Raw genomic sequence first — 19,064 nt, 5'->3', positions numbered from 1 at the left:
TTATAGCTTAGAATTTTGCAACACAATTCAGTATAATAAATCTCTTGGGGCACTCCACCATATACCAAGTAATAATGAATTTTCATTGCAAACTAAATTACTTTACCCGGCGGCAGTTTTTTCAATAATCAGAAGACAATTTTCAACTAAAAATTAGCATTTTGTACAGGCAAGGGGGTCAACTGAGGAAATATATCAGAAAGAGAAGAAAAAAATAAAAATAAGGAAAGGGGTAATATATGGAAACTTTAGGGTGGATTCACATCACATGCATTAAAGGGGAATTTACTAAGACCAGCAGCCAGAATCTGAAAAAGCTGTGCATGGCAACAAATCATCTTCTAGCTTTTATTTTTAAAGCTAAGCTGGACAAGCTGAAATTAGAAGCTGATATGCATAGTTGCTCTAGATTCTGGCTGCGCATGTTTTAGTAAATTCCTCACCTGTATTTAGCATGCATTGACACATATTAAAAGAGTATGGGCACAAAAAAAAAGTATACCTAGGTGGATGCAGCGTCAATCCAATGTGCATTTGTTCCCTGCCGGCACCATAGTGCTCTATATGGTCAGGATCTTTCCAGAGTCTGGACCAGTTGAGTGACGACAGCTGACAATGGATTTCAGCCCGTTGTCAGCTGAAAATGGAGTGCAGAATGAACTTCACTCCTGTGACCTACAGAAGAAGTATAGCCAAAAGAACTTTGGCTATACTTCTCCTTTAAATGTACATTTGAATGGCATCAGGAAAGTCTCATTTTCTAAATTTAAGTTCTACAATGTGAATGGATGTGGTGCCATCACCTAACCATCAAGGTACCCATATGTACAATGATGCATTGACATCCCTTTCACACCAAGTTCACTGGGACTGCGCTGGGCACACTTGCCAGTGCAAGACATTGTACAGGGTCAGTTCACACCACTGTGCTGTGCTGGTGTGCACTGAAAAAAATACAGCATGCAGTACTTTTCTGTAAAAAAAAATTTACAGTATTTTTCTCAATGCAGCAAGGTATGGTGCAATCCACAGCATCACGCCATGCTGAAACCAATAGAACTCAATGAAATCACGTGTGACATTTTAATAAAGTTCTAGGGAAAAAAAAAAGTTAAAAAAATAGTCATTGCCTTGGACTTTCATTGAGCAATGCAGCCCAACACTGTCCAACATCTTGGGCCTTAGGACAAAGCCCCATAGAAATCTGTGGAGCTGTAAAGCAAAGGCATAGCTAGGACAATGAGATTAGTGGCACCGGATATAAACAAACACCAGCTGGGGCCCATCAGATCAAAGTGTTTATATATCTGTGGAGTAAAGAGTATGTTAGGTAAAGTCAAGGCAGAAGGGGAAAAGTGCACTTATCCTTTAAATTCTGTTGGGCAACTCTTCCCTTGAAACCCAAATAGAAGATGCCCAATTCATAGTATTTGAAGCATTGGAGAAGATAACAGAAAATATAGACTCTGCATCTCGACTCTAAGTTGGTAGAAGACCCTGATTATTATGGCTTTGGAAACACATTCAGTACCCTGGACAGATCGCCACATTATAAAGGTGCATTAATAAATGATTGGTAGAAATGCGCACACTGAAATATTTTGTCATCTTCCGAAAAATAAATTTATTTAGTTACTCGCGAAATTCATTTTTATTTATCTCGTTTTGTTTCATTAAAAAATGCATTCGTCCGAAAATCCGAAATAATTAAGGTCGAATCTGTCATTGAAGGCTTATGGTGTCTGTCGAATGTACTAAGAAGATTCGACGGAGCAGCTAAACTGTACAACGCCACAATTGTACATTTCCAGTTGAATGTTCCACCTACAAGCTATAGTAGAATTCTAATGTTGTATGACACTAGTAATAATTATTTTTATTAATTATTATTAATAGTCAACCAACATTAGAATTCTTCCATAGCCTATGTGTAGAGCATTTGACCACAAATGTCCACTCGCGGCGGCTGCTTCGTCGAATCTTAATGTCGAATAATCTTGGACTAATAGAGTTAGGTTAGGCACATTCGACCTTTTTTGCTATTGTCTCTATAATGTCGAATCTTTTCTCTCTTTGTAGAATAATATTGAACTAATAGAGCTATGGTTAGGCACATTCGACCACAGGTTCGATGGACACAGATCGCTTTTGTCAGCGTATTGTCGAATCTCCTATCTATATTAAACTGTTTTCACAAGGAAAACGAAAATAAAGCATTTGTTTATGTCGGATCTTTCGGTTTTCGGATTCTGCGTGTTTGTTATCGTTTGTTAAAATGATAGCGAAAATACTGTAAATTCGGACGAAAATGCATTCGGACGAAAATGGATGCACATGTCTACTGATTGGTGTGGTTCACATGTTATAGGTAGAATAGGCACTACAGTATAATATTTGACATTGTAGCAACAGAAATATTTGACATCTAAATTAACTACCGTATTTTTATTCATTCATGGTTCTATGTTAGCAAATTTCACTAAATAAAACTTAAAAAGAAACAATATTGCATTTTCTTTGTGCTTGAACTTGACATTAGTTTTTTAAAACTTTTTTCATATACCAATTTATTGATTTTCATTCTAGTGACTATTTATATCATTGACAATTTATTTGCTGGAAATCGATTAGTGAAATTACAGAAAAAAAACACACAGGAGTTAATTTACTAAGGGCAAATAGACTTTGCAAATGACTGTGACCGCAAACACAGTTGCCCTATAGAACATAGTAAATGAGGGGCAGCTCTGCTGACTTCCATCATCCAATCAATGCAAGCAAAAATGCATTTTATTTTTTCCTTGTATGTGATTTGAGTATTCTTTGCAAAGTGAAGCTTCACGTCATTCACTAAGCTGAAGCAACTGCACTTGCAAAGTGTACGTTTTTTTTGTCTTTAGCAAATCAACCTCATTGGGTTACTTTATTTTCAGAAAGAAACAAAAAAAAAAAAAAAAAACATATTCACAGCCCCGCACTAATAATCAAAAACATAGCTTGCATGTAATAAGGTTGTATTGTTGTTGCCATGTACATTTATTCAAAATTAAATCTAAAAAAAACACACATTGATTTCTTAATTTTCTTGATTTTCTTAAAATATGCCAAAATCCAGATGTATATCTACACTACTGAATATAGACAATAGTACAGTGTCACATTTAGCCTAAATTATATCTGTTCAATTCTGATAATATCCCAGTTTTTACAAATGATTTGTGAATGTTGCTAAATACTTTATACAAACGAGCTAGCCATAATATCTAGTGACCATTGTCATTGAGAACAAATACATTTAATTATGATGTTTCAGTATATTTATCAGAGGTTAATTTACTAAAGGAGGAGAGAATGTTCACTTAGCTTAGTGAATAACATAAAGCTGTATTAAAGGAGTTGTAAAGTCAGAAGGTTTTTTATCTTAATGCATTCTATGTGTAGCAGCGCCCTCAGTACTCCCTAAAACTTACCTGAGCCCCATCTCTGTCCAGCGATTCTCCACGAGTCCCTTGGCCATCTTGGACTCTCCCTCCTGATTGGCTGAGACACAGCAGTGGTGTCATTGGCTCCCGCTGCTGTCACTCAAAGTCAGTTAGCCAATCAGGAGAGAGAGAGGGGGCGTGGCCCAATGGCAGCTCCAAGTCTGAATGGACACACAGAGCTGAAGCTCAGCTTGGGTGCCCCCATAGCAAGCTGCTTGCTGTGGGGGCACTCGACAGGAGGGAGGGGCCAGGAGCACCTAAGAGGCACCTGAGAAGAGCAGGATCCAGGCTGCATGGAGGAGGTAAGTATAACATGTTTGTTATTAAAAAAAAAATAAAAAAAAAAAAAAACAAGACTTTACAATCACTTTGAAGTGATTGCAAATGATCACCTTGTAAAACAACTCACCCCGTTTAAAATAGAAATGAAAGGCAAAACATCTGTGCATATATATGAAAAAATATATAAACACATATCCTCTGTTCTCAACTGCATACGAGCTGGGAATGGAGAAACAGCAGCACATTGACCTTCCCAGTGAAATGCAGTGGGGCGGGGGTGTCAGGACAAGTGTGATCATTAAAGGAGAGCAGGCTCAGTTCCAAGCACAACTAGAGAACTGACAATGATGTTCTCTCATGCCTAGTGTGGTCAGTTTTTAATAGGAGAGCAGAGGGACTGGTAGGAACATCAGGGATTTCACACAAAGGAAGCAATACAAAGAGAACAGGATATCTTTTCATGCAAGTACATGTTACAACAGGCACATATCAGGAATATGAAATATTGGGTTAACATATTCTTTAACTCTAAAGCCCCATACACATGATCATAAATTCTGCCAGCAAAAGTCGAATGTGAGCTGTTGGTCAGAAATTCCAACTGTGTGTATGCTCCATTGGACTCTTGCTGGCAGAATTCCAGCCAGCAAAAGATTGATAGCAGGTTCTCTATTTTTCGGTCAAAAAAAGCTCTGATCGGAAATTCCGATCGCCTGTACAAATTCTGATGCGCAAAAATCCTACGCATTCTTGTAAACAATTCAACGTATGCTCAGAAGCATTGAACTTAATTTTCTTGGCTCGTCGTAGTGTTGTACGTCACTGCGTTCTTTATGGTCGACAGTTCAGAGAACTTTTGTGTGACCGTGTGTATGCAAGCCAAGCTTGAGTGGAATTCCGTCAGAAAAAACATCCAAGTTTTATCTGACGGAAAATCTGCTTGTGTGTATGGGGCATTAGGCTGCATGCACACTGGGCACTGGGCACACTTATCCCTCAGTACATGGATCTCCAGTGGGCAGAGGGCACAGGTGTCCCATCCAGCCCCACTGCCGACAGTTTGCCAAACTCTTTGAGAGTCTGACAATTGCTGTAGCTGGACAGTGCTGGAGGGTGCACTTAGCTAATATGAACGTTTAGGGCGGGGGTGCCCAACCAGTGGCCCGGGGGCCACATGTGGCCTGTGGAGCCCTTTGATGTGGCCCGTGACCTCCTGCTCTGGGATGGCGGGTTGGCAAGCCCAGATTGCAGGTTGTCTACCCACCATGCCAGAGCATCAGTGTTGTGAATGAAGCCAGTGGTAGAGGAAGCAAGCAGCTGCAGAGCAGAGCCGCATAAGCCAATTCTTCCTGTAAAGCACCGGCTCCTGTCATAGGTGGAGTGATACCAAATGCACTCTGCCTGGGACAGCAAGTTTATTACTAAAATCACAGTGTATATATGGACATATCTGTTTTGCAGTGGTTACTGGGCTGCTTTTAAACTGATCCGCAGGTATAGTGCAGTTTACCTGTGGCTTACCTGCACTGAGCCATAGACTTCTGGTTTTACCTGTGGGTTTGGTGCACTTTCAGAAAGTGCACCACACCTGCAGGATATGATAGAGTTAAATGGCAAAGTACAGCTAACCTGCAGGAAAGCCACAGGTGTGGGTAAACCGCAGACCATCAGTGTAAAAGTAGCCTTAGGATCCTTTCACACGGGGCGGATCAGTTCTGATCCGCCCCGTGGATATCCATTTGCTCAGCGGGGATCACTCCGCCGATCCCCGCTGAGCAGGGAGATGACAGGTCCATCTCTGCACACTGCGCAGGGACGGACCTGTCACAGCGCCGCTCTCCCCTATGGGAGATCGGATGACGACGGACCGCAGTGCCCGTCGTCACCCGATCCGATCCGCAGACGGATGGAAAAATAGCTTTTTCCTCCGTCACACTTTTTCGGATCGAAGCGGGTCGGATGTCAGCGGACATGTCACCGCTGACATCCAACGCTCCATAGAGCTCTATGGAGCACCCGTTCAGGTCCGCCTGAAAAACTGACAGGCGGGCCTGAACGGGACGTCAGTGTGAAAGGGGCCTTAGGCCCCTTTAACGTGATCTGTCTGACCCAATCAGAGCCTCCATTCACCTCTTTGGAGCGGCCGATGTAAATAGACTTGTGTATGGTTACACCTGCCTCGTCCCAATCCGATCTGCTAAAAAGAAACGGAAAGTGGATCCGTCCCCTTCCATTTGATCAGATGAGAGGGCCCATAGAGTAGAGTGGGCTGTGTCTGTGTCTGCTTTGCATATGCAGAGTGGACACAGAACTGTCATCTGCTCATTGTGGCCCACGACTGGTTACTAATTTACTTAAGTGGCCCTCGCTCTTCAAAAGGTTGGGTAATGCCCTGGTTTAGGGCTTTATGCACAGCAGACTTCTTGTTTTCCAGGCATTCCTCCCTGGGTGCATACTACCCTAATCGTTTGTACAGTTAAGTGCACCGTGCAGACCCATATAGTCGTGGTAGCTGTCTCATCAAATTTGAACCTGTGACCAACACCTGTGCCTTCCACCCACCAGAGCCCCATGCACCGAGATTAAACGCCAGTGTACATGGGGCTAAGAGCATGTGTAGGCTAATAAAAAAAAAATATATATATATATATATATATATATATGTATATATATATATATATATATATATATATATATATATATATATATATATATATATATATATATATAGATTTTGACTTGATGATTGGATGTTTGAAGCAAGCATACTGCACAATTACCTTATTCACTAAAGCACATGAATTAGTCTTTTTTTTTTTTTTTCAAACAGGTTGAAGAAAAAAAATATTCTCAATTTTGCCATCCAGGTGGATGGAGGAATATTCCCTGCTGAACTATTGCATTGCATATTTGTTGGTAGAACTAAAGGAGATAGCACAACCAGACTGTAATACATGTAGTAAGCTTGAAAAGGATCATCAAACTCTTATGCCCTGTACACACGGTCGAACATTCCGACAACAAAATCCGTCTGATTTTTTCTGACGGATTTTGGCCCAAACTTGTCTAGCATACACACGGTAGCACAAAGTTGTCAGAAAATCATTCAAAAACTGGTGACGTAAAACACGTACGACGTGACTATAAACAGGCCAGTAGCCAGTAGCATTCACCTCGTAATTTATTCTGAGCATGCGTAGTACTTTCTCCGTTGGAATTGTCTACACATGATCGGAATTTAAACGATTGGATTTTGTTGTTGGAAAATTTTAGATCCAGCTCTCAAACTTTGTGTGTCGGAAATTCCGATGGAAAAAGTCCAATGGAGCCCACACACGATCTGATTTTCCGACAACACGATCCGATCACACATTTTTCCGTTGGAAAGTCCGACCGTGTGTACAGGGCATAAGGAATAATATAGCATATTTAGCATAGCATATCTTTAACAGATACTTTTAGGCTGCCCCAATGCAAAGCTAATCAACTTCAAAAAATGTAATTTAGATAACCATTTAAAAAAATATTATGTTCCCTTACAATTGTATTTAAAATATCAACATAAACCCATGATTATCCACTGCCTCATGCCTCAAATATTGTGCCTTACCATTCCAGAACTCAAGACACAACGAATTGTTACAATACCAATTATGCATCATGCCAACTGACTACGAAGAAGTAATTTAACCAGTTCAGCCACGGAAGATTTGACTGCTCAATGACCGGGCCATTTTTTGGGATACAGCACTGCATCGCTTTAACTGCCAATTGCCTGGTCATGCAACGCTGTACCCAAACAAAATTGACGTCCTTTTTTTCCCACAAATAGAGCTTTCTTTTGGTGGTATTTGATCACCTCTGCGGTTTTTATTTTTTGTGCTTTAAACAAAAGAAGAATGACAGTTTTGGAAAAAAAAAAAAACAATAGCTTTTAATTTTTGCTATAATAAATATCACAATTAATTTAAAAAAAAATGATTTTTTTTCTCAGTTTAGGCCAAGGTGTATTCTTCTACATATTATTGGTAAAAAAATGCAATAAGCGTATATTGATTCATTTGTGCAAAAGTAATAGCCTCTACAAAATAGGGAATAGATTTATGACATTTTTATTATTATTTTTTTTACTAGTAATTGTGGTGATCTGCGATATTGCAGCAGACAAATTGGACTCTTGTGACGCCTTGACCATTGACAATTATACAAAGATCAGTGCTAAAAATGCACTGATTACTGTATAAATGTCAGTGGCAGGGAAGGGGTTAACACTAGTAGGGCGATCAAGGGGTTAACTGTTTCCCTAATGTGTGTTCTAACTGTAGGAGGATGAGAGTGACTACAGTAAGAGAGAGATCGGTGTTGATACTTGGTATGAACACACAATCTGTCTCCTCTCCCATGAGAGAACGGGGATCTGTGTTCTGTTATGAGCGATCGCGGGTGCCCATCGGGCACTTGCATCAGCTCTAGCGTGGTGCCGTCAGTGCGTGCATACGTCCCCTAGTGGTCAAAATGTGAACCGACATACAGTTACGTTGTTTGGCCCAGGGGAGCCAACCTGTCGCAGTACAACTGCAGTGGCTGGTCTAGGAAGGGGTTAATATACACCACACAATGTCATTTAGTTATTGTGAAGTGAGATTCATATAGTCCAGATATGAATCTGGAGTCTGCAGAATATTTATTGTAAGCATGTGTAAGTACAGTACAACCAGTACTGGGACAAGGTCATCTAGAGCCCAGGGCGAACATGCCAAATTGTACCTCCTCAAGATGTATGAGCATTACGTGTCAGCAAAAATCCCCTCCCCCCCAAAAAAAATCTAAAAATTCTTTGATCTATGGGCCACACTTACATTTCAAAAAGGCCACAACTAATGCATGGCCCAGGGAGCAAAGATCATACGTATGTATTATACATTTCCCAGCAATGTAAGTATCATAATGACATATGTCAATGAAGTACAAATTAGGGTTCATTAACTAAAGGAGTAGAGGCTGCTCATCTAAATGTATGTTCAATTCGCAAAGTGAATGGTAGTAAATAAAACCCAACCTGTTAACTTATGTCCCCTATTAATAAAAATAATATTTTTTTTAAAACAAATTTGACAGATTAAAGTGAACACAGCTTTATGATATTTACTGTACTAAGCTCAGTACTCATTACCTTTTCAATTTATAGCTTTCATTTACTTTTTTTTTTAAATGGACAGTATCCTTTAGTAAATGAATGCCACTAAAGCAAGGCCTTTTAACATTTTAGTAGAAAGCTAAAACTTATCTAAAAAGTCTCTAAATATTTTGAGTCAAAAGTTACCCATGACTAGCTCTTGCAGTTCCAGGTAGCCTAATAACTGAAATGACTGACTTCAGCAAGAAGAGGAAACTTGGTGGCCTTCCAGCAACAATATTGTACTTGTGCAAACTCTAATCCCTTCTGGTGTAAAAAGAAACAAATAATGATCTTATCTGATGTTAGATTGGGGAAATACACCCTAAAATTGTCTCACAGCTGCACATCTACAATGTACAAAAGAAATATCCATACTGTTACCTCAGCAATATAATGGCATATCTATATATCTATATCTATATATATATATATATATATATATATATATATATATATATGTATATGTATATATATCTATCTATATATCTATATATATATATATATATATATATATATATATATATATATATATATATATATATTTGTGTGTGTGTGCAGGCATACCCCACTTTTAAGTAGTACACAATGAGGTTTATTTACTAAAGCTGGAAAGTGCAAAATCAGGCTCATTTATGCATAGAAATGAATGAGCTTCTAACCCCAGCTTGTTCAATTAAGTGTTGGTAATAAAACCTGGAAGCTCATTGGTTTCTATGCAGAAGTGAGCCTGATTTCGCACTTTCCAGCTTTAGTAAATAAACCCCATTGTGTACTTAAAAGTGGGGTATGCATTGCTGCAGTATCAGTATGGATATTTCTATTGTACATTGTAGATGTGCAGCTGTGAGACAATTTTACTTAGTGTACTTAAAAGTGGAGTATATATATATATATATATATATATATATATATATATGTCTCAATTTGCCATCAATAAGGAGATTCAAGAATATTTGTATCCTTGCACACAGTATACTATGGGATCAAACTACACAATGTATATAGCACAGGTAGAAATTGTTCAAAATTATTCAAGACTTGATTATAAAAATATATTCTACATTAATTTAGGTTATCCATGAATCATTCTTTTTTACAGGACAGCCTACACAGTACAGTAGTAAATCCATTTGGGAAAAAAGAAACATAATCAGCTAAAACACTGCTTATATTATGCATCATGGTGTTTTCAGGGGCATATTGATCTCATATTGTCAAATAAGGAACTGAATACAAAAAAACAATGCCCAAATGACCATAAAAATGTAGCACCATGCATGTCTGTATATGGGCTCACTTAACAAAGCTTTAATACAAAGATAATATTTTTTATTTCAGCTATGTAAATGCAATGTTAAATAGGCTTAGCTGACAATAACTGTCATTTAAAAAAATAAAAATAAAATAGGTATCTGGTGTGTTAGCTGAGCCTATTGTTTATTATGTATAAAAACAGCAGGGAAGGTGTGTCTCCTGGCAACCAATCAGATTGCATCTGTCATATTTCTGGTACCAGGTACAAAGCAGGTGTACACAGAAGTCTAACTGGCTGCTGTGGGTAACATCTCCAGCTTTTTATTAGGCAGTGCCATATTATTATATGTCATCATAAGGTCACACTCACACACTGCCCTATGCTTTGTGGCACAGATCAAGTCGCTATTACAAAAAAAGCTGACCTTGATACAACATTGTTATAGGAGCCTTATCTAGTTTGTAGGGACTTACTTTTCGTAGTCAGCCCTGCAGTAGAGTTTCTTGTCTCGATAGAAGCAGCTGCTCTCCAGGGGTTCTTTGCAGGCACAGCACTGAGCACACTGTTCATGCCATAGACTGTCACTGATCCTCAGGAGGAAGCGATCACAGATCGCCCGATCACAGCCCTCACACACCCATTTCTGATCCAGAGCTCGCCCTGCCATAAAAGAGGAAAAATTGATAAGTCACCACTGCTATACACCCTCTATACAAAATCACCATCATCAGATGGATGTATATGATCAATATCTACTGCCTTCCTGTATATATTGGCTCTATAAGCCTCCAGCCAGCAAAGACCATAAAAATCGGGGAGCTTTATTCCTCCACAACCCTCCAAAAGAAAGTCCAAATCAATAAAGAAGTCATTAAAGTCATGTGTTCGAATCTGTACAATATTAAACAAAATGAATTATTCGATCAATGACTGATCAGATTTGTCGATAATCTGTGTTGCTAATTAACTAAAAAACACATAAGTATATTGAGCCTATTAGTGATAATTTAGTAAAAACGGGATTGCTATGATGTATATATTTTAATAATGTTGTATACTTGATTTTAATGGTAGAAAAAAAATATCCAATATAAAAGTGTGATAAGTGAGCCCTTATTTCTTCTAGAATCGTTATTTCACTTAATTCCCCTGCTGGAATACAGACACCTCCCCTCCATCATTGTACAATAAATACAAAATCATTCACTATGACATGAGTGATGTTGCAAAACAATCTTTTTGTTTGTATCTACTACTTTTTCCATACATGGTATTTCTAATCTTGTTAATTTAGAATAGTTCGCAATGTAAAGTCTATGATACATTCCAAGAGAATTGGCTATACACTCTCTTTTTAGAACTACACACTACACAGCATTTATGTACTGCAGCCGTTTATTGTTTTATATGTGATTGCTTCGGGTAAATTATGTATTTCATGTGATAATCTCATTCATCCCATCCATGATCCATCCATCCTCCATATTTCTGCTGAGGCTCCTGAATGTCATTGTTCCAATCTCACTGACTCCAGCTGTCAAAGTGACTATGTCTTGGAATCTGAATAAAGTTGGGCCCCCCATACAGGTTAGTATATAGATAATGCAGCGTGCATATCAGTGTATTGTGGCCATACCTGGATTTATTACATATATCTGCTAATCTACATTTACATAATCATTCACACATCATACACACAACACTGAGGATTGGCAAAGGGTGGATGTCCCTGGATAAGAAAATATATGAATCGGATTCCCTCTACTGAGGGGGTCTCTCAGCTGCTGAGAAATCTCATATAAAAACATAATAGATGTAACCCGCAGGCATGAGGGCCAGAAAGGGTTAATATTCTTTATTAAATCTGTGGAGCCCGAGGTGTAAGTCCTGAACCCGACTTCATTACTGTGTGTGGGAGAGGGTGGAGGGATACTGCCTATCTATCTATCTATCTATCTATCTATCTATCTATCTATCTATCTATCTATCTATCTATCTATCTATCTATCTATCTATCTATCTATCTACCTTATCCACCTATCCATCTATCTATCTTTCTTTCTTTCTTCTCGATTATCTATCTTCTGACATCTTGTATCAGCAAAGAGCTATATCTATATATAATTATATATATATATAGATATAGATATATATTATTTGACTTTCAATTATTAGTGGCATGCATGTCTGTATCCAATGTTGTATATGTGATTTTGTTTGCATTTATATATATTTATTTTAGATCAGCGACACTATATATATATAGTGTCGCTGATCTAAAATAAATATATATAAATGCAAACAAAATCACATATACAACATTGAATACAGACATGCATGCAACTAATAATTGAAAGTCAAATAATGATACTATTATTGTATCTCTCTCTCTCTCTCTCTCTCTCTCTCTCTTTCTCCTTATGTCTATATATCCATATATCCTCATGTTTTTCAATAGTACACAAGGCTCAGGAAACTTGGTATTAGTAAACTAGAAAAAAAAAAAGATATAAATATAGACATAAAATATTCCAATTAATAATGTAAAGTCCAATAAAAATCCTATAAATCCCTCTCTCATTCTCTCTCTCTCTCCCTTTCTACCTTCATGTTTTCCATGGACCCAGTTCAATAAATCAGGTAATCTTATGTGTCATTGTGCCTACTCACTTATCTAATATATCTGCATCTCCTTTGTGTTTTTGTGTTAATGGTCATATATATATATATATATATATATATATATATATATATATATATATATACATACACACACAACAGGCTCACTTCTGCATAGAAGCCAATGAGCTCATTATAAACCCCATTGTGTACTTAAAAGTGGGGTATGCCTGCCTCTCTCTCTCTCTCTCTCTCTCTCTCTCTCTCTCTATATATATACCTCCAGTTTTGGATGTACCAACGTTTTATATCGTGTTAACAAATCTATATTCTATTATATTAACTCTGATTTACACTCAAAATACAGATTTGTATCATGTCAAACTTCCCAATGAAAAGCTTTAAACGTTAAACGTAATGGGTGACCTGAAATATTCATATATCTGGTGATAATATAATTATTGTGATGTACAACAAATGATTCGAACCATGGACACACACACACAGCTTGGCCGATCTACAGCGATAGTAGAATAAGTCCCGATCCTACACCCAATCCCATCCCTCACCGCCGGCACTCACCGAATAAAGACAGATTGGCGGAGTTCTCATGGACATTCTGGATATTATCCCCCATTTTCAGCCCATCAAGCATTGTGACACACTGAAAGTACAAACAACACATCAGGGACCTGTACAAATGTAATAAAGTCTCAGAAGTCCATGGGAGATTGGGAGACCTCCCCTGTACAGAGCAATGAAAATGTCATTATACCAATATGTGGATGAACTGCTTTTAAAAAAAAACTGTTGTGTATAGTGATACAAATATTGGAAATGCTTCTTTATTTCAAAATAAAAATATCTAATTTATCAGTGTGTTTCATGTATACAAATATCTATATAACAATACTTGGTAATCAATTATGAATCTGTATATACAAATTGCAGGCAGTGTGTAATTTAGCAGTACATGGATAGCAATTCAATAAATTGACATTCCTATAATTTTGTACAATATTATGAACATCGGTATTTTATGTACAAGAAAACAAGTTCCGGGTCTCCAATGTATACAGAAGATCATTACATATACTTGGGGGTCTATTTAACAATGTTTACCCAAGGGTCACACATATTCACTTTTCAAATCGAAAAACGTGTGAATTTTGGGTGAAAGTGGTGTCAGTCTTGGTTGAGAACACGAGACCAAATGCCTTATTTGACAGGACATCGCTACAAAGATAATTATTTTACTGGCACAATAAAATAGCATTGTAACCAAATGTAAATAAAATAAATGAATAAATAAACAAATAAAGAGGCAATTCATTAATTAATTGAAAGCCAGGTAAACCCAGGGCAAGGAGAAATAGATGCCCTAGTGCACAGACAAAAGCGTTGATTCATTAAAACTGAAAATGAACACAATATTTTAGTTTTTTTTTTATGTTCATAGCAAATAACTAGAATAAATTAATAAAAATAAAAGGTGGTCATTAATTGGCTGCTATAGGAAACAACTCCAATTTTGTGCTCATTTTTGTTTCTCTAGTTTTGATGAGTCAACCCAAAGAGCAAAAGTAAAAATATATGACAGACAAAATATAGATGATATATAATAGACAGACAGACAGACAGACAGACAGATAGATAGATAGATAGATAGATAGATAGATAGATAGATAGATAGATAGATAGATAGATAGATAGATAGATAGATAGATAGATAGATAGGTAGATAGATAGATAGATAGATAGATAGATAGATAGATAGATAGATAGATAGATAGATAGATAGATAGATAGAACAGAGTGCAAACAAATGATAGAAAAGTAAAGAAAAAAATAATTCCAAAAGGTGGGGGGAGAAGTATGTGATAATAGATAGATAGATAGAAATATTGAATAAGTCCAAAGGGCAAAGAGATAAATAAATGATAGAGAAAAGAAAGAAAGAAAGAAAGAAAGAAAGAAAGAAAGAAAGAAAGAAAGAAAGAAAGAAAGAAAGAAAGAAAGAAAACACCACAAAATATTTCTTTATAATTTCTGTGCTGGCTCTAATGTCTAGAAGTAAGAGGGAGGAATACATAAAAGACAGAAAATAAATAGATGGATAGATAGATAGATAGATAGATAGATAGATAGATAGATAGATAGATAGATAGAAAGAAAGAAATACTGAATAAGTCCAAAGGGCCAAGTAATTAATATATGATAGAAAAAAGAAAGAAAGAAAGAAAGAAAGAAAGAAAGAAAGAAAGAAAGAAAGAAAGAAAGAAAGAAAGAAAGAAAGAAAGAAAGAAAGAAAGAAAGAAAGAAATACAAAAAAGACAGAAGGTAAATAGATAGCTGAAAGAATATAGATAGGTCGATAGATAGATAGATAGATAGATAGATAGATAGATAGATAGATAGATAGATAGATGCCCAAAGGGCAAAGTGATAAATGTGTGATGAAAGAAAGAAAGAAAGCAAGAAAGAAAGAAAGAAAGAAAGAAAGAAAGAAAAAAAGAAAGAAAGAAAAAAGACAAAAAAAAGACAAAAGATAAATAGATAGAAGAAAGGATATAGATAGATAGATAGATAGATAGATAGATAGATAGATAGATAGATAGATTCGGCCCAAAGGGCAAAGTGATAAATATGTGATAGATGACAGAAGAAGAAAGAAAGAAAGAAAGAAAGAAAGAAAGAAAGAAAGAAAGAAAGAAAGAAAGAAAGAAAGAAAGAAAGAAAGACAAAAAATACAGAAGATACATAGATAGATAGAGTTGGCCCAAAGGGCAAAGTGCTAAATATACGATAGATGACAGAAGATAGAAGAAAGATATATAGATGAATAGATAGCACATATATAATATTAAAGTCATAGAGTAGGAAGTAGAGAAGGATTATACTGATACCAATATTGCCTGTTTATTAAATGACATAAAATGGAATGAATATCGATAGAGATAGGAATATTGGTATTAGCTCCCAGAGAGAATGAGGTCGGACAGACAGACAGATGAAAGCAATACATAGGTAGATGTGACAGATGATCGGGATGGTGGCAGGGCATGCATGGGTTGGGACACTCACCCAGATGTACGGTCGGTAGGAGCGGAGGAGGTGATCGCAGATAGTGATGGATGGGATATAAGGAGCGGACTGTCCTGACACTTGTCTCCTCCTCCTAGCCCCAGGTTAGAGGACAGCCCCTCTCTCTCTCTCCCTGTCACCTGTCACTCTTCACTGGCCGCCTGCTGGGAGGGAGATCGGGGGTCCCGGGGACGGAGATCGTCCTGTGTGGGATCCTTGCTGTGATCGGAGCTCAGTGATCCTTGTGTGTTCCTTCTATCCAGTCTCTGGTCTGTCTGGATGAGTGTGGGGGAGATCCTGGACATCACCTCCTCCTCCCTCTCTCTATCACAGAAAACTTCCTGATCTTCCTTCCAGTTTTCCTTCTTTCCTCTCCCAGACCCGCCTCTCCTTCTCCTCTGCCTGGACTACATGACTTCCTTACCGCACACATCACTCCCAGCTTCCCTGCATTATCATTGTCAGTGTGGGAGATTCCACTATACACCTTCCAATCCACAGAGCCACAACCTCATCCCAATCCCCATCTCATCTAATAGTGGCCATACACGCTTTGATTTTACTGACTGATCAATGTGCGATTTAATCACAATGATCGAATCCACAAATAAACAAACAGGTATAACTTCCCTTTCCATCAATTTTGACTTAGTTTTGATCAGATTCAGTTAAACTGAGTTGGCCAGGGCAGTGATGGCGAACCTTGGCACCCCCCCTGGTTTGGAACATTTCCCATGATGCAGTGAATGGTTCGCCATCACTGGGCTAGGGTGTAATATTATTGATCTTTTTGCATCAATCAGCATCACTGGGATACTAAATTCACAATCATATTTCAATCAATGAGATTACATGGTTTAAGCAGAGATCAAGTACACAGAACATGCTAAATACCTTTTCTTATCAGCAGTAAATAGCAGTCTTGTGACTTCTATCAGTACTTGGTTAAAGCTTGTGGGGGGAGTGTTCATACTGCACTGGCTGTCCTATCAGGATGCATGACTCCCGACCCTCTGTCTGGACAGTGCTGATTGGCCCTGTGCTAATCACATGCATTCTCTCAGGAAAAAAAACCCCTCTCTAGCAATACACACCAAACTGAGCATGTGCAGCCTGACTCCAGTAACTCTGTCTTATCCGGACATGTTTTTGGCAGAGCAAGAAGAGGAGGATCTGTGCAAACAGGATCAAACAGCCTTTTTACACAATGCAGAGCATTAACCTCTTAGGTTCTACAGTAAGTATAGCAAGCATGCTTTACTGCATATACAGACTGATTTTACTGTTGTGGGTTTAGTAACACTTCAAATATTGATTAAAATCAACTTCCCCATGTCTGTCACGTTGGTCAAATGGGTTGTTAACTGATTGATTATTTCTATAGGAAGAGATTGATTGGAAAATAAATTGATCATTTATCAAAGCGTGTATGGCCACCATAAGCTTTTAACATAGGATTGTAATTAAAAGAAAAAAAAAAGAAGTTTCAAGGTTTTTGTTTTTGTGTGTTTTTTATGCAGAATTTTGAGTTATTTATTTTTTTTTTTTTTTGCAGAATTTGATTGGATAAAGCATATGAAATAGTTTGTCCCATCTTCCTGGGTGCCACGTAACTCTAGCTGCACTATCAGAGAGGGCACCCCCTTCGTCCATGGTCATCTCAGAAGCTGCTTTGTTTTGTAGTGCCTGTCTCTGGATCCCAGAACTTGCCCAATGCATACACCAGCAAGAGGAATGCAGAGGGAGGTGAGGCTAGCGATAGATGCACTTTGTTGCATCGGGAACAAACTTCAGCAAACAGTATTACTGTTCAATCTTTGTAATACTATTGCCAGTCTTTTTGTTAATCTCCAGATTTGTTTAAAATAATATCTAGTGATCCTGATTTACTTTTTCAGGTACTTCCATCTATAGTGACAACTGCCTCCTAAAGTGTTATTAAACCCACAACAGTAAAATAAATCAGCCTGTATATACAGTAAAGCATGCGTGTTATACCTACTGTGGAACCTAAGGGGTCAATCCTCTGCATTGTGTAAAAGGGCTGTTTGATCCTGTTGTGGCTGATCCTCCTCTTTATTTACTGTCCTCAATCCATCTGACGATAGTACAGAGCCACAGAGGCACTCTGCACATGCTCAGTTTGGTGTGTATTGCTAGAGAGTTTTTTCTTATTTTGGGAGGGTGCATGTGCCAATCAGCACTGTCCAGACAGAGTGGAAGAGGATGCAGGAGCCCAGCACTGCAGAAAGAGCTGAAAACAAGATCTGATAGCAAAAAACATGGTCATTGTTTATTATACTGTACATAGCGGGGTTGATTTATTAAAAGAAATAAGACTGTTCACTTTTTCACTTTGCAAGGCAATTTTTCATCATCCAGTAATTTGGAAGCATTAATGCTGTTTTTTTTTTCCTTGCATGTGATTGGTTATTCTTTGCAAATAGAAATTTCATCACATTTACTAAGCTCTGGGGAAAATTTTCTTGCAAATGCAACTTTCCTTTCAAAGTGAGCAGCCTCTAAATCAACCTCGGTGTGTTAGTGAACAAAATATCATCCTATTGGTGTTTAGCTCAACTGTAATGCAAATGATTGATTTACTAAAGCAATAGAGGCTGTCCATTAAGCTAGGTGAAGGTTCACCCTTATATAGTGAATCTATTTTCACTTCAATTATGCACTAGAAAAAATGTATTTGCTGCCATATGATTGAGTATGCCAAACAAAACGGCTTTGCCTTATTTACTATTATTGAGTTTGTTACGTTAACAACAGAGTACAAACACTCTAAAGCCTTAGCCCTTGTACACACAGTCAGAGATTCTGACGGAATGTGTCCTATCGGACCGTTTTGTCGGATATTCCAACTGTGTGTGGTCTCCATCGGACTGTTTCCGTCAGAATATCTGACGGACCAACTTTTCCAACTTGCCGGTAAAATTTTCCAACAAAATGCTCCTATCGGACATACTCCGATCATGTGTAGCCTACTCCGACGGACAAAGTGCCACGCATGCTCAGATCAAATTCCTAGACCAAAGCTATTGGCTACTAGCCTGAACGTAGTCCCATCCTAACGAAATAACGTCATCACGTTATGTACAATCGGATTTTCCGACAACTTTGTCCGACTTTGTGTATTCAACAGTTTCGGACAAAA

At 37.8% G+C, this 19,064-nt stretch overlaps 1 protein-coding gene across 1 annotated transcript in view; it reads right to left on the bottom strand.

Moving 5' to 3' along the window:
- LMX1A (LIM homeobox transcription factor 1 alpha) overlaps positions 1–16,273 on the bottom strand; it is a 168,910-nt gene extending 152,637 nt beyond the window's left edge. Inside the window, exons 1-3 of the mRNA XM_077453027.1 lie at positions 15,902–16,273; positions 13,400–13,481; positions 10,672–10,858 (exon numbers count right to left, since the gene is read on the bottom strand). Coding sequence (XP_077309153.1) covers positions 10,672–10,858; positions 13,400–13,472 — 260 coding nt within the window. The 5' untranslated portion in view covers positions 13,473–13,481; positions 15,902–16,273. The remainder of the gene's footprint in view (positions 1–10,671; positions 10,859–13,399; positions 13,482–15,901) is intronic.
- Between the last annotated feature and the right edge of the window lie 2,791 nt (positions 16,274–19,064).

The sequence above is a fragment of the Lithobates pipiens genome, unplaced genomic scaffold (assembly GCF_037356315.1).
Source record: "Lithobates pipiens isolate NorthernLeopardFrog02 unplaced genomic scaffold, aLitPip1_a1.2 Scaffold_23, whole genome shotgun sequence".
NCBI classification, from domain to species: domain Eukaryota; kingdom Metazoa; phylum Chordata; class Amphibia; order Anura; family Ranidae; genus Lithobates; species Lithobates pipiens.
Note: the sequence above shows the minus strand (reverse complement) of the source record. Positions and strands in the feature narration are given on the sequence as shown.